The 15,969-nt window shown below is 44.8% G+C and overlaps 1 protein-coding gene across 1 annotated transcript in view; it reads right to left on the bottom strand.

Annotated features, from left to right (window-relative positions):
* Positions 1-15,969, bottom strand: part of dync2h1 (dynein cytoplasmic 2 heavy chain 1) — an 85,728-nt gene that overhangs the window by 61,095 nt on the left and 8,664 nt on the right. Inside the window, exons 22-40 of the mRNA XM_028419152.1 lie at positions 15,090-15,217; positions 14,763-14,912; positions 14,428-14,633; positions 14,183-14,338; positions 13,952-14,066; positions 13,380-13,550; positions 13,126-13,284; positions 12,182-12,250; positions 11,799-11,953; positions 11,280-11,412; positions 11,080-11,197; positions 10,828-10,940; positions 10,549-10,662; positions 10,236-10,386; positions 8,314-8,519; positions 1,941-2,123; positions 1,584-1,766; positions 1,104-1,327; positions 752-867 (exon numbers count right to left, since the gene is read on the bottom strand). Of these exons, the coding sequence (XP_028274953.1) occupies positions 752-867; positions 1,104-1,327; positions 1,584-1,766; positions 1,941-2,123; positions 8,314-8,519; positions 10,236-10,386; positions 10,549-10,662; positions 10,828-10,940; positions 11,080-11,197; positions 11,280-11,412; positions 11,799-11,953; positions 12,182-12,250; positions 13,126-13,284; positions 13,380-13,550; positions 13,952-14,066; positions 14,183-14,338; positions 14,428-14,633; positions 14,763-14,912; positions 15,090-15,217 (2,850 nt within the window). The remainder of the gene's footprint in view (positions 1-751; positions 868-1,103; positions 1,328-1,583; positions 1,767-1,940; positions 2,124-8,313; positions 8,520-10,235; positions 10,387-10,548; positions 10,663-10,827; positions 10,941-11,079; positions 11,198-11,279; positions 11,413-11,798; positions 11,954-12,181; positions 12,251-13,125; positions 13,285-13,379; positions 13,551-13,951; positions 14,067-14,182; positions 14,339-14,427; positions 14,634-14,762; positions 14,913-15,089; positions 15,218-15,969) is intronic.

Genomic DNA, 15,969 nt, shown 5'->3' with positions numbered 1-15,969 from the left:
TGTCAACATTAAATATTAATCTACTTTAAAAAGCTTTTGGATGTCTACTGCCTGTTATAATACATGACAGTATTATGTGTATTTTGTCTTTGTGGCATATTTATTTATCTTTTATTTATTATTAAAAGATAAGATATGCTTGCAAGATGTAACAAAAGCACAAGATTTAGGTGGCCAACATGATTTAATGCTGCAAATCTCCAGCTAAGTTTGAAGACTTGTGTCCTGCAGTTGGCCCTTGACATTTAAATTAGGTATCGTGTAATTGCTTTTATGATTTTGTTATTATTCTAGTATTTATGAGGAAGTAGCCTGATGTTGGTCCGTGCTGGTGGAAGAGCATATACAGTCATTAAGTGAATTATAGTGTGATGGCCATGCTGTATTCTTTGCTCACTAGTATTATCTTATCAGGTATAATAAACTTCTCATTAAAACAGACAACACAGGTTTTTATGATCTATGCTTCTAAAGAAAAAAATACGGTGTCTATTTTGACTTTCAATTTGAAGGATTAGACACATGCTGATTTTGCATGGGATTGCACACTCTTACTGTAAGGGTGTTATGCATCACATACATGTAATTGCAGTGACAGATGTGTACATTCTGAGAGCTGATCTGAGTGTTTGGGCAATATGACCAACAATAGTGGCCAGACATGCACCCACTTTCTCCTAACTCAAAAAGGAAAAATGCCTCAAAGGAATATTGTAAACTAAAATGGAAAAATAGCCAGAGGGTGTCTTACTCTTGTCCTTGTCCTGACTCCTCCTCTGTTGCTGCAAGAGACTGCCACAGGCCTTCAGCACTGTCTTCAGAGCACGCAAACCCCAGTCATAATGCTGCTGGGGAGTCAACAACTCCCTGCACAGACAAAAAAAGGCACCGGGGTGAGAGATTGAGAATAATTTATCCTCAAAACAATAGACTACCAGAGACTGTACTAGGCATGAATTTACATAAACACACCACCTTTGCATGATTTTGTACCAAACAACAAAACCACACAGGAGACAAAGGTCATTTAAATACACAATTTCATGTTCTGCTGATAACAGTATGTCGACAGTGACAAAAGTTTTATTGTTCACAATTTCTACCTGGCCAGGTTGAAGACAGCAACTAGTTTACGCCCAAGTATTTCTCCATTCTTGAAGCCCTCAGAGTAGAGGATGACTTCTGCAATGAGCTCATTGTCTGGCCTGCTCATGGCCACAGGCCTAAATAACTGCTTTAGGTTGTCCGGCAGTTTCTGTCTGCCTCCATAGCCTTTTCCTGCTGGGTTCAGGGTGATGAACACCCCAGAGTTTGGGTCCAACTCCACCTGGCGGATTAAGAAAAGACAGAACTATTTATCTTTAATTTTTTTAAAATTTGCAAAAGGTATGGGAAAGTTTTGTTTGGTTAATTGCTTGCTGATTAATGATCCAACCAATTCAACCCCCACCAACTGTTGTACGCAGATGAATTAAGAAGAAAGATATAAAAACTGAGAAAACTATAAATGCTAAAGGCTAGTCAATGCATGCTTTTTGGCATTAGTAGCTAAAAACAGTATTTGTCTGCATCTAACTTCTGACCTCCTTCCCAAGCAGTTCACATGTGCTCTTGTGATGTTTAAGGGAGTCTTGAATGGCCTGAATTTGCATGGAAACTGCAGATAGCACAGCTTCCTCTAAACGGTTAAACTCATCAAAGCAGCCCCATGCTCCACACTTCACCAGCCCCACAAAGATTCGTCCCATTGACTTCACATCGATGCCCTGGAAAGAGAAAGAAAACACCAAAATCTTGTCATTGTCGTTCTCAATTACCAATCAAGCAGTGTGTGTAGAAATCACAGCATTAGTGAATGTATGTGTTTCAAAGATGTGTTGAAATTTAGGGTTCAAACATTTAGTCAACCTTCCAACTCTTTCAAATAAGCATCTTTATACCTCATCACAATTGAACACCAGAACTTGGCGTCCAAACAGCCCCCCTAACGCTTTGACCGACTCTGTCTTTCCTGTGCCAGCTGGCCCATAGGGGTTCCCCCCCAGCCTCATCTTCATGGCCTGGGTCAGAGTCAGGTAGCACTTATCAGTGAGTGGTGTGTGCACCAGCTTAGCAGCATTTCCCTAGGATGGTAAGAAAGAGAAGACAATTAGCAATAAAGTCAGGAAAGCAAGGCTGAAAGAATTCAGCAGAGGTTAAAAGAAAACAAACAGATGATGGACGAATAAGGAAAATAATGAAAAAAACGGATGAGGGACAGGAAAATAAATTTTAAAAAGACTAAATCCAGCTTCCACAGAACTGCAGCAGAAAAAGAAGCTTCAGTGCCCCACATCTCTGCATAAACAGTGCCCCCAAAAGGTGAAAGAAAACATATTCCTGCAATATAAACACAATTTGTAATATACTGAAAGAAACCTGCAGCTACCACATCATTCATGATCCTGTAGCATTTACATCTTTGACTGCAACTATTAACATGTGTGAGAGCATTAGTGGAATACTCAAGTGGAGCCTTCTTGTTTACAAAATCACAGGGGTGTCCTGTGATTTATCTATACTAGAATTAATGTTATAGTGTTGGTTAAGTAAATATAGGGAGACATAACACTAATGTGTGTTACTGTAGGACCATAGAGGCGAGTACGTCATGTACAGTACATTTAAGCAAAATAGAGAGTGCAACATGCACAGGCACAACTTGGCAGAAATATATGTAATAGCACATTAGTCAATCTACAACAGGGGTGGCCAAACTTTTTTCGGGGAGGGCCAGATTCGATAATGCGAAACTCTCCGAGGGCCAACAGTCCCCGATGTCATTATTTTAAACAATAAAAACTGTGTATGCTGTTTTGTAATATGTTATATCTTACAGACTAAGAGCGGTCCAAAAACCCCCTTATGAGGCAAGCAAAATCAAGGACCGTGACGTCGCCCGGTATGGCGCAGCCGGGGCCCCACCCTGGAGCCAGGCCCGGGGTTGGGGCTCGAATGCGAGCGCCTGGTGGCCAGGCCTTTCCCCACGGGGCCCGGCCGGGCTTAGCCCGAAGGAGCGACGTGGGGCCGACCTCCCATGGGCCCACCACCGGTGGGAGGAACCGTAAGGGGCCGGTGCAGAGTGGATTGGGTGGCAGTCGAAGGCGGGGGCCTCGGCGACCTGATCACCGGACACAGAAACTGGCTCTGGGGACATGGAATGTCACCTCGCTGGGGGGGAAGGAGCCTGAGCTTGTGCGGGAGGCCGAGCAGTACCGACTAGATATAGTCGGGCTCGCCTCCACGCACAGCTTGGGTTCTGGAACTCAACTCCTTGAGAGGGGTTGGACTCTCTTCTATTCTGGAGTTGCCCATGGTGAGAGGCGGCGGGCTGGTGTGGGCTTGCTTATAGCCCCACAGCTTAGCTGCCATGTGTTGGAGTTTTCCCCAGTATGTGAGAGGGTCGCCTCCCTGCACCTCCGGGTTGGGGAGAGGTCTCTCACTGTGGTTTCGGCGTATGCGCCGAACAGCAGTGTAGAGTACTTGACCTTCTTACAGTCTCTGGGAGGGGTGCTGGATGGCACCCCAACCGGGGACTCTGTCATCTTGCTGGGAGACTTCAACGCCCACGTGGGCAGTGACAGTAACACCTGGAGAGGCGTGATTGGGAGGAACGGCCTCCCCGATCTGAACCCGAGTGGTGTTTTGTTATTGGACTTCTGTGCTGGGCATGGTTTGTCCATAACGAACACCATGTTCGAGCACAAGGTTGTCCATCGGTGCACCTGGCACCAGGACACCCTAGGCCGGAGGTCGATGATCGATTTTGTAATCGTGTCAGCCGACCTTCGACCTTGTGTTTTGGACACTCGGGTGAAGAGAGGGGCTGAGCTGTCAACTGATCACTACCTGGTGGTGAGTTGGATCCGTTGGCGGGGGAAGAGGCTGGACGGGCCCGGCAGGCCCAAACGTACTGTGCGGGTCTGCTGGGAGCGTTTGGCCGAACCCTCCGCTAGGGAGATCTTCAACTCCCACCTCCGGGAGAGCTTCACCCAGATTCCGAGGGAGGCTGGAGACATTGAGTCGGAGTGGACTATGTTTTCCACCTCCATTGTCGATGCAGCAGCCTGAAGCTGCGGCCGCAAGGCCTCTGGTGCCTGTCGTGGCGGCAATCCCCGGACCCGGTGGTGGACACCGGAGGTCAGGGATGCCGTCAAGCTGAAGAAGGAGTCCTATCGGGCCTGGTTGGCTTGTGGGACTCCTGAAGCAGCTGATAGGTATCGGCAGGCCAAGCGTGCTGCAGCAAGGGCAGTTGTAGAGGCAAAAACTCGGGCCTGGGAGGAGTTCGGGGAGGCCATGGAGGAGGACTATCGGTCAGCCTCAAAGAGATTCTGGCAAACCGTCCGGCGCCTCAGGAGGGGGAAGCAGTACTCTGCCAACACTGTATTCAGTGGAGGTGGGGAGCTGTTGACCTCGACTGAGGGGGTGGTTGGACGGTGGAAAGAGTACTTTGAGGGCCTCCTCAATCCCACCAACACGCCTTCCATTATGGAAGCGGAGGCTGATGACTCAGTGGTGGACTCGTTCATCACCTGTGCTGAAGTTGCCGAGGTAGTCAAAAAGCTCCCCGGCGGCAAGGCACCGGGGGTGGATGAGATTCGCCCTGGGTACCTTAAGTCTCTGGATGTTGTGGGGCTGTCTTGGTTGACACGCCTCTGCAACATCGCGTGGCAATCGGGGGCAGTGCCGCTGGACTGGCAGACCGGGGTGGTGGTCCCTCTTTTTAAAAAGGGGGACCGGAGGGTGTGCTCCAACTACAGGGGGATCACACTCCTCAGCCTCCCTGGGAAAGTCTACGCCAGGGTACTGGAGAGGAGAATTAGGCCTATAGTCGAACCTCGGATTAAGGAGGAGCAATGTGGTTTTCGTCCTGGCCGCGGAACACTGGACCAGCTCTATACCCTCCGCAGGGTGCTGGAGGGTTCATGGGAGTTCGCCCAACCAGTCCACATGTGTTTTGTGGACTTGGAGAAGGCGTTCGACCGTGTCCCTCGCGGCATCTTGTGGGAGGTGCTCTGGGAGTATGGGGTCCGTGGCCCTCTGTTGAGGGCCGTTAGGTCCCTGTATGGCCGGAGCAGGAGTTTGGTTCGTATTGCCGGCAGTAAGTCAGACCTGTTCCCAGTGCATGTTGGACTCCGGCAGGGCTGCCCTTTGTCACCGGTTCTGTTCATAATTTTTATGGACAGAATTTCTAGGCGCAGCGAGGGACCGGAGGGGATCTGGTTCGGGAACCATAGGATTTCATCTCTGCTTTTTGCAGATGATGTTGTCCTGTTGGCTTCATCGAGCCGGGACCTCCAGTGTGCACTGGGACGGTTTGCAGCCGAGTGTGAAGCGGCTGGGATGAGAATCAGCACCTCCAAGTCTGAGGCCATGGTTCTCGACCGGAAAAAGGTAGTCTGTCCTCTCTGGGTCGGAGGAGAGCTCCTGCCCCAAGTGGAGGAGTTTGTGTATCTCGGGGTCTCGTTCACGAGTGAGGGGAAAATGGAGCGGGAGATTGACAGACGGATCGGTGCAGCTTCCGCAGTAATGCGGTCGCTGTACCGGTCTGTTGTGGTGAAGAAGGAGCTGAGCCGGAAGGCGAGGCTCTCGATTTACCGGTCAGTCTACGTTCCTACCCTCACCTATGGTCATGAGCTTTGGGTAGTGACCGAAAGAATGAGATCGCGAATACAGGCGGCCGAAATGAGTTTCCTTCGAAGGGTGGCTGGGCGCTCCCTTAGAGATAGGGTGAGAAGCTCAGTCACCCGAGAGGAGCTCGGAGTAGAGCCGCTGCTCCTCCACATCGAAAGGAGCCAGCTGGCCAAGCGTGCTGCAGCAAGGGCAGTTGTAGAGGCAAAAACTCGGGCCTGGGAGGAGTTCGGGGAGGCCATGGAGGAGGACTATCGGTCAGCCTCAAAGAGATTCTGGCAAACCGTCCGGCGCCTCAGGAGGGGGAAGCAGTACTCTGCCAACACTGTATTCAGTGGAGGTGGGGAGCTGTTGACCTCGACTGAGGGGGTGGTTGGACGGTGGAAAGAGTACTTTGAGGGCCTCCTCAATCCCACCAACACGCCTTCCATTATGGAAGCGGAGGCTGATGACTCAGTGGTGGACTCGTTCATCACCTGTGCTGAAGTTGCCGAGGTAGTCAAAAAGCTCCCCGGCGGCAAGGCACCGGGGGTGGATGAGATTCGCCCTGGGTACCTTAAGTCTCTGGATGTTGTGGGGCTGTCTTGGTTGACACGCCTCTGCAACACCGGTCTGTACCGGTCTGTTGTGGTGAAGAAGGAGCTGAGCCGGAAGGCAAGGCTCTCGATTTACCGGTCAGTCTACGTTCCTACCCTCACCTATGGTCATGAGCTTTGGGTAGTGACCGAAAGAATGAGATCGCGAATACAGGCGGCCGAAATGAGTTTCCTTCGAAGGGTGGCTGGGCGCTCCCTTAGAGATAGGGTGAGAAGCTCAGTCACCCGAGAGGAGCTCGGAGTAGAGCCGCTGCTCCTCCACATCGAAAGGAGCCAGCTGAGGTGGCTCGGGCATCTGGTTCGGATGCCTCCTGGACGCCTCCCTGGGGAGGTGTTCCGGGCATGTCCCACTGGGAGGAGGCCCCGGGGAAGACCCAGGACGCGGTGGAGAGACTATGTCTCTCGGCTGGCCTGGGAACGCCTCGGGATTCCCCCAGAGGAGCTGGAGGAAGTGTCTGGTGAGAGGGAAGTTTGGGTGTCCCTGCTTAAGACTGCTGCCCCCGCGACCCGGCCCCGGATAAGCGGTAGAAGATGGATGGATGGATGGATGGATTATATCTTACACAGCAAACAAAATAACATCTTAGCATTCAGATGAACAGATCAGAAAATGTTATCTGAATTTCTAGCATAAATTTAAAACATTCAGAAACTGTGTGGTTGTGATAACAGAGCAACAGACTCTACTGTGAAGGTGAGATCTGATCATATGTGGCAGGTCTGGTTTAGGAGCAGCAGACATCAGTAAAATCTCAGGTAGACTAGGTGGGAGTCATTTAGTGCTGATCTCAAAGGGTCTGGTAATTTAATGTTTACACAGGTTTGCAGTGCATGGCAACGAGACGTAAAAACGTGATGACGTGCCTTACGACAGATGCGTACTGAATGACGGAGCCTTTTTGAGAGAAGTGCCGCGTCTCTGTACAGCTGACAGTCTAATAACAGAGAACGTTAACAAGCAAAGACGGACTGCTCTGCTGTTCCAGTAAAACATCACAGTTTATAACAGACACTCTGCTCACACGACACAAACTAAGTCGCATGTTCGCATTTCTGGAGAGTTGCTTTTATCCAGCCGCCGGTAAAAAGGCCCGAGCAGGCTGCCGCCCAGGACGCAGCCTCCCCGTGCAGCAGGGAGCAATGAGCGTCCCCCTCCCTGTCCATCATATCGTTTTAACTTCTCTAACGGCTCCAGCATCGCTCCCTGCTGCCTGGTGCGGGCAGGAGCGGGCAGCAGGGAGCGACACGATGGACAGGGAGAGGGACGCTCCGCTCCACTCCCCTGCGCTCCTGGAGCCCCCCAGTACTCCGGCACGTTCCCCAGAGAGGGACACTCAATGCTGCACGGGGAGGTTTCTCTCTGGCCAGGCAGCCCGCTCCCATGCGCCCCGTCTATGAATTCCAATAGGGCTTCTATACTACAACTAATAATAACAATATTTCGTGCGCACGTTATACATAATTTGTGGCCACAATTTATTTCTTTTTTACCATGTCACAGAGGGGCTCCGTAGTTTTGGAGAACTTCACTTGTACAGTACAGATGCTCTCTGATAGCAGGCTGTATGCAGAAGCATGTTTAGTCTCGTAGTGAATTGTGTCAAAGTGCTGAGCCGGTGTTGTGCACCTTCGGAGCCCTCTGCGTAGCTGGAACCAACAACCAAGCCCTGCAGCACCGCATGACGCACCACGATGCAGACAGAGAGAGATAATGTTCTGCTCAGAGAATCATGACGCAAACGTTACACAATGAGTTAAAAACAAAAACAAGAATTGCCTGTTGATTTTGTATGATTTACTCTGTTTGGCTGGCGGGCCAAAAATAACACATTTTAAGAGAGAAGCCGCGGGCCATAGAAAATCCGACCGCGGGCCAACCGTAGTTTGGACACCCCTGATCTACAAGAACTAGTTTGTCAAGTAACTGTTGAAAATGGTTGTTTGTGTCTTCCCTTTCACCAGCATGAACTTAACACTAAGTAAGCAGCACAAGAAACATTAGTGAGCAGCCATTTGGTAAAAGCATCACCAATAAATTCTAACATACCTGGTATTCATAGGTGTAATTGAATTGTGCATCCACCATATGTATGTAGCAGCATTTGTCTGGTCCCATGTAGAAGCGAAGCTGCTTCTTCCAGGCCCAAGCATCAGTACTGTTAACTCTTGTCTGGTTCAGTTGCTTCACCACACTGATGTTATGGATAATATCCAGGATCAAGGCCTTCAGCTTCAACTGCAGAACACTGGACTCTGGAGAGAAGAAGACTCCAGTGAGAACAAGAACACATGCATGAATATGGGCGTTCATATTACGAAATAACAGCTCACCCTCTTGATTTTGTAAAAAGTACTTAACCACTGACAGTTTTTTTACAATGAATTGCACTTTTGTCAACGCTAGGAAGAGGTGTTCAAAGTAAAAGTCTGGGACTGTTTAGTCACAATAATAATTGGTACCACTGGCTGTGTAAACAAACCCAACATCTGAGGTGAAATGATTGAAGGAATAAGGTAACAGACTGGTTTCAAAAATATTGAAAAATGCACAATGTCAGAGTTAAAAATGTGTCCACAATCCTAGACAGCTTTTGCAGCTGAGCAGAAAAAAAAGAACAATATATTTTTTCATTGTAAAGACTTATACAACTATCTGTTTTATCTACCTTTAAAGTCATGCACTACAGATGTCAGCTTAGACCTAGAAGAATACATAAAACTAAATGTATGCTTCCCTGTCATGTCTCTGCAGCAAATGGGAGGTCGCTCCCTGCTCCCCTCATCGTTAATGGCCCATTTATGTACACTGGGTAATTAGATTATCCCTCTTGCCATTACTTTAGCTGATTTAATCAGTACCACCATCCTGCAGCCTGTTTAGCTACCTGGATTTTTCAAGGGTGCTGGTTATTTAATGAGATGTTATCATGGAAATGAGAGCTAATTTCAAGTTTGAGTTTTGCAGGCAAGAGTCACTGAAGATGGAAACATCTAATAGTCTACATCACAGTACAGTGGAATTCCTGGTATACCACTACATGTCTAAAAGTCAAAGCTACGGTACCTTACTAAAATAATAAATGAAGCAGATTTCCAGCATCTAACTCACCTAGCAAGAGAAACAAGCATTGCTTTCATAGACGCTTTTTATTTGACACAAGAGACTTGGAATTTGGCAGCAATGTTCTGTGAAATTATGCCCCTTCCAGGGTTATGGAGGAGCTTTTCATCTCATAAATGAATAAGAAACCTTGATTTAAATGTAACAGTCCCTTTTGCAAATTCAAGTTGTGAGGAAAAACTCAGCTGGTATGCTTTATGTAGCCATCTATTCAGCCTTAGATCATTAAGTTAGCCTGTCAGCTGCTGCAGCCACAGCAAGGGTATTGCCCTGCTTTGAAGTCCCTTGTTTCTATCTGACTATGAGGAGATTCCCACAAGACCAGTGGTCCTAATCTCTCAGTCCAAAGCACCAACACAAGATTCTAGTCAGAATGTAATCCTTAACCACTGAAGACAGAGTCTCAAAGTGGAATGAAGGGCAAATGTCATGCAGCAGTTGTTAATAAAGACAGTATGAAAGAGGTCAATACTGATAAGAATGCAATCAGAAACCTAAAACAGCAATCTGCTACTGAAGTAAACTGACCTCGTGTATTTGCCTAATATAATGATTGTTTTATTTCTTTTAAGGTTGAAAACCTCCCAGATTACAGTCAGACTAAACTACAGTATCTGTAAATATGCATTGCCAAATAAGTTCAAGATATTAGTTATGCATTTACACAGGAGAAGGGAAAGAAGTATGGTACACGCTGCTGTTTTCATTTTATATAATAACAAAATGTACCCAACATCAGTGTCATTCTCTATTATGTTGAATGAATGAATACTTTTGTTGGCTTTTTCCATCAGATTTCTGTCCATTGTGTTTGTGATTATTCACCAATGCATAAGCACAAATCCTACCTTTGTTAGGCTGGTCATCAGAGCTTGCGTCCACTGTAGTGTAATGTTCCAATTTGCCACTGAGTTCCACCTCCACCTGATGCAAGTTTTGCTCTTTTAGAGCTTTTTCGACATCATCTGTAAACTGGATCTGCTCTGCCAGACATAGGATCTATACCAAAATATACCAAATAGTTCACATACTTTAGTTGATTTAAAAGTATACAAATAACACAGCAAATTATAATAGATGAATAAACATTGTGGAAAGCATTTATAGAATATTTAAAAAAATTACTCTATCTTCAAAAAGAATTGGCAGTATAATACGTACCTGTGATGGATAGCGTGAGGGGTCCACCTCCCCTTTCTTCCCTGCTGACACACATTCATACAGCAGGTGCTTCAGAGTCTCCTTCATTTCTGCAGACAGTTGACTTAACCACACCTACAAAGAAGACAAACAGAGGTACAAAGACCACTACAACTATGTATAAAACATAAATGTCACATCCTTTCTTAAAATACACAGAAACTGCCAACACATGCTTCAAGTGTCCACTTATCCACACATTCAAGGCAGAATATCAGTGGTGAAATAAAACAGCATTACCTCTACAAGACTGGAGATGCGTACAAGGTTTCTGAGTGGCACTACCTCTCCCTCCAAAGAACACATGGCGACAATGTGCTGGCACTGTTCATCAAATACAACACTGTGGATGCCTGCACAAATTGTACATATGCACATTACCTTTACTGTCAAACAGATAATGCTATGATACATGCAAAACAAGTAAGAGGGTAGAAAAGATGAGAAACACAACAGAGCTGAGCATAACATAACAAAACAGGGGACACTGGCCTGCAAAAAGTTTCTTGAGGTGTGACTGAATGACACTTGGGTTTGTTGCCTGTCCAAGAATCTCTAACAGATCATCATCTCCTATGAAATAGAACCGTGGGAACGCGGAGCGCTTCTCCTACAATAACCACACAAAAACAAATTAAGAAAGAATCTCACACTTGAAAACCCATGTAAAGGAACAGTGCCTTTGTGTCTACCTCTAAGAACTCATTAAGTGACTTCTGGCAGCGCTGCAGCTGATCCAGTATGGTGACCAAGGAGCTTCTGATGCCCGCTCTTGAACTCAGAGAAACAACTCTGTTGTCCCTCTGAATATCTGACATTATAGACCTGTTATACACAAGAACAAAGTGCTTTATTAAAACCACAATGATAACGTATTTATTCCTTCAGGTAAAATAAATTGAATGTTAGCCTAGTGTATAAATTATCAACCACACTGAACATACAACATACGCTGTATGGAAAATTAAACATCATATTAGACAGATATATTGTTTCAGTAAAACAATACACCAACCTTAAGACTTAGTTTTAGTATGTACATTATATACTGTACAATATATCCTTCACTTTAGACTTTCATTTCAGATCAGAATAACAGAGTAGTAATTTGTCTTCTATCACTTTGTCAAACGTAACTTATATTTTGACCTTTCAGCTCACAAAAAAACTTTGAATCATGAGTAAAGCCTCTCTTAGCTGTCTAGAAGTACCTGAAGTCTTCATCGACCCGTTTGAAACGGGCCTCCTCTCGGGGCAATGCTCCACGTCCAAAAATAGGCTCCAGATAAACCCATCGCCTCTGGATGGCATTTAGACTGAGGAGATATTCATCTAAGTCTGATAGACGTACCTCCCACAGACTGACCTGGATACATGCAGAGTACCAATACAGTTGTTTGGGTTAGTGCTGCTTCATTAAGGATTAGTTCTTCATTTGAAGATGAATAACAAAGAACAGATATAATAATTAGGGTCATTTTTTACCATGCATTTATAAAACGCAAAGCCAGAGGAAATGGACTTACCCCATTAATAACAATAATACACTTAAAGAGTGTGTAATGTTATTTATGGATTCAAGATTTGGCCTAACCTTGTCCTGGAAGCTGCGGTAGTAGGGAGAGTCTTTCAGAGACTGGAGCAGACAGCGGTTATCTCCCACCTGGACAGAGAGTGTTGATAAAGCAGGTGTTTGCTAATCCTTAAGGATTGATTTAATTGTGCCAGGAGATATTCCTACATTTTCTGAAGATATTTTTGTGCCTCTCATGTATCTCTACCAAAAGGATCTACCCTAATTTACCAGACCAATTGAAAGTTTTAATATTAAAACATAAAAATTATAAAACCTGGGTAAATGGTGAAATGCAAATACAGTAGTGACATCAGCTAAATGTTTAAATAAGAAAAACACATGCAGATTATTTTAATTAAACAGCATTATAATAATTCAGAAATTAGCGTTTTGTCTCACTTGTTTATAAGAAAAGATGACATCAATAGAAAGATGACTGGCTGATGTTTGATATTTATAAATCATCACTGTGCCTGAATGAAGAAGGAAGACCCACATTTTTCAGAAAGTACTTACGCCATGTGCTAATGTGCTAGACAGGCCAGTTTAGTCAGGCCTGCTAAATCAAGACCTAGTTTCAGAAACGTTTGTGCAGAGCAGAATGCCAAAAGAGACATGGGTTTTTTTGATTTCTACATCCTTATCAAGTCATTAAAAAATTACCTAATTCAGTGGGGAGACAAATTGTAACCTTTGTCACAGTACATTGTAAATGTTTATAGTTGTTGGTGGTTCTTTCCCATAAAAGCAATAAACTATGGTAGAACAAATATAAGACAGTAAGGATAAGATCATTTGGAAGAATCCCAAATGTAGGTAATAATAGTTGAAATAAAAGTTAATAGTTAAAATTAAATAGCCTAATATTGTTTATTACAAAGCCTTAATGAATTACTCACTCTGTAATCGGTACTGTACTGTGTTTAAGGTACTGTAGGTAAGTCTATTTTGTACATATCTACCTGGTTGACTATATCCTTCCAGTCCTTGATGAGGGTGAGACTGCGCCCACTATTGTCTGTGTAGTCAGTGAGGGTGAAGGTGGCTGCAGCTCCCCACAACTCCAGTTCCCTGAGGGCCTCTCTGATTGTCACCTCTGCTTGGGCCCGACTGTTCAGATCCTGATTCATGAAATGAAAATTTTAGAGAAACATCAAAACTGAAAATGTAAACCTATATATTAAACTGTATTTCAAATATGTATGATGGGCCAAACCTTGAGCTCTAGTGCCTTCTCGATGATGGTGTCTGCCACGCTTAGCAGGTCATTAAAGGTAAGTCTCTCTAAGGTCGTCCCTCTTGGGAGACCCAGCAAACGGAACATGTCAAGCCAATGGTCCTGAGATAGGTGCTCCCCACGTACATACTTCAGCACTGGAACCATGTTCTAGACATGCAGGAAGAAAAAGAAAACTTAAAACCACAAAAACACTAATAAACTTCCCAAATATCTGCTATAATATTTATGTCAGTCATACTTTCACCATCGTGCAACAGTTTTAACAAAACTGGTGCTGCCAATATTCTTTGAGTAGCCACAAAACACACATTCACATTTACTTTAAATATTGAGGGCCATAGAATTCATGGTCTGAAAACATTTTTTACCTTCAAGGCCTTTCTTCTATTTCCACAATTACACAGAAGTGTCCACAAAATATATTAGTAAGAGTAAGAGCAGATCGACATTTTCTGAGTCATTTTATACTCAACAAAATCTATCACCCAAGAGTGCTGCACTGACTAATATATAGCAGTAGGCACTAATAAAGGGTTTTAACGGTATACCTTGTATTTGTCCACTTCCCCTTGTAGTTTGACAGACATGGCAGTGGGTTGCTCTAGTTTCCTTAGCTTGTCCTGCCATGCTAACAGAAATTCCTCAAACGCATACGTCTTACTTCTGTAAAAAAATATATATACAGTATGTACGTATTAATGCAAGACTGTACAGACAGCAAGAAAGAAGAAGGAGAAAAGAACTGAAAAACAACAAAGATTGTTAAATTAAACCCTTGCCTAAATACAATCCAGTCCTCTTGGGCCTTCTCTGTGAAACCCTGCTGCCATTCCTCATAGAGGCTCCACATCTGGCTACACTCTTCCATGTCTCTCTTTGTCTCCTCTGCCAGGGAGAAATCTGGAGCCTCCAGGTCAAAATATGTACAGTCTTCACTGCAGGGAGATGAGGTGGTCAAAAAAACAGAAAGATGTAGGCACATACTGTATCCTTAGTACATTAACTATAACTAAAATAAACTTACAGAAGTTTATTGCGCACTAGCTCAAGCTCCTGAAACTCCTGCTGCTTGTCCCTGATGGTTTGAAGACATGCAAGTAGGGCAGCATGATCCCCAGTCTCAAGCATTTCATCCTTTGGTTTAAGCTGGTCCCACCGTGCCTTAAACCGCTCTAAATCTGCCCTGTAGGCATTGATGCGGCCGGCTGCATTACTTCGCATCACCTCGACCTAAGAAAGAAACAAGGGAAAGCAAGTAGCACAGAAACAAAGTCAGATGTAGGAATTAAAATGGCACATGAAAGGGGTGGAGATACAAAAAGGAGAAAGAAGCTGTTGCTGAAGGCACGTTTCTGTCACCTGGTCTTTAATCATGAGCTGATGGCTTTCCATGACAAGCTCTAGTTTGTCCCACTTGGCCCTCAGTGTAGACAGGGAGTCCAGCCCGGCTCCAGCCACAGCACGCAGCAAGCGATTCTTCTCTTCAGCACATTGGAACTGAGGTTGGATCTGTACACATGCATGCAGTGCATGTCAAACCCTTGTAACTGAATATTTAACATAAAGCTCAATTATGATTAAATGGTGACAAATATTTTCTTTTAACATCCATTATAAAGTAGCAAAACAGTTCAACAAATTATTTTTTATTTTTCAAATTGCAATGCTGATGTGTTTAGGACTTACTTCAGGTTTGCGGGCAAGTATCTGGTTATATGTGCTATTGGCTGTACCAATCTCCTCCATGGTTTCTGGTCGGTTGGACAAGGCCTCCATTGATTCTGACACAAAACTGTCTATAGTTTGCACGTGGCCTAAAAACAAGGAAGAGATCGATTTACACAAAGAAACAAAAACAGAAAAGGAAAGTGAGAGCAAAGGGGATGTCATGGGACTTTAAGAATGGAAAACAAAATTGAGATAAGGTAGAACAGAAAAAAAAAAACCATTTGGTTTTGATTGGTGTAAAATACACATATGATCAAATGCAGTTATTAAATAAAGGTGTTTATTATTAAGGGGGGAAAAACAAACCTATATGGCCCTGTATGAAAAAGTGATCTTTGTTAAGCTGAGTTTAATTTCTCTAGCCACACCCGGGCCTGATTTCTGCCACACCTGTTCTCAATCAGGAAATCACTTAATAGGACCTGTCTGACAAAGTGGAGTGGACCAAAGATCCTCCAAAGCCAGACATCATGCTGTCATACAAGAAAATTTAGAAACAAATCAGAAACAAAGCTGAAACAAAGTACTCGAGATCACTATATCTAGTGTCTAGAGCTGCTGCCTCAGGACCTGGAAGACTTGCTGTGGTAAACGGAACCATGAATTCTGCTGTCTACCAAAACATCCTGAAGGAGAATGTCCGGCCATCTGTTCATGATCTCAAGCTGAAGAGCACTTGGGTTCTGCAGCAGGACAATGATATAAAACACACTAGCAAGTCCACCTCTGAATGGTTTAAGAAAAACTAAATGAAGACTTTGGAGTGGCCTAGTCAAAGTCCCAACCTTGATTGAGATGCTGTGGCATGACCTTAAAAAGGCGGTTCATGCTTGAAAAC

The sequence above is a fragment of the Parambassis ranga genome, chromosome 13 (genome assembly GCF_900634625.1).
Source record: "Parambassis ranga chromosome 13, fParRan2.1, whole genome shotgun sequence".
Classification (NCBI taxonomy): domain Eukaryota; kingdom Metazoa; phylum Chordata; class Actinopteri; family Ambassidae; genus Parambassis; species Parambassis ranga.
This window is presented reverse-complemented; position numbering and strand designations above follow the sequence as displayed.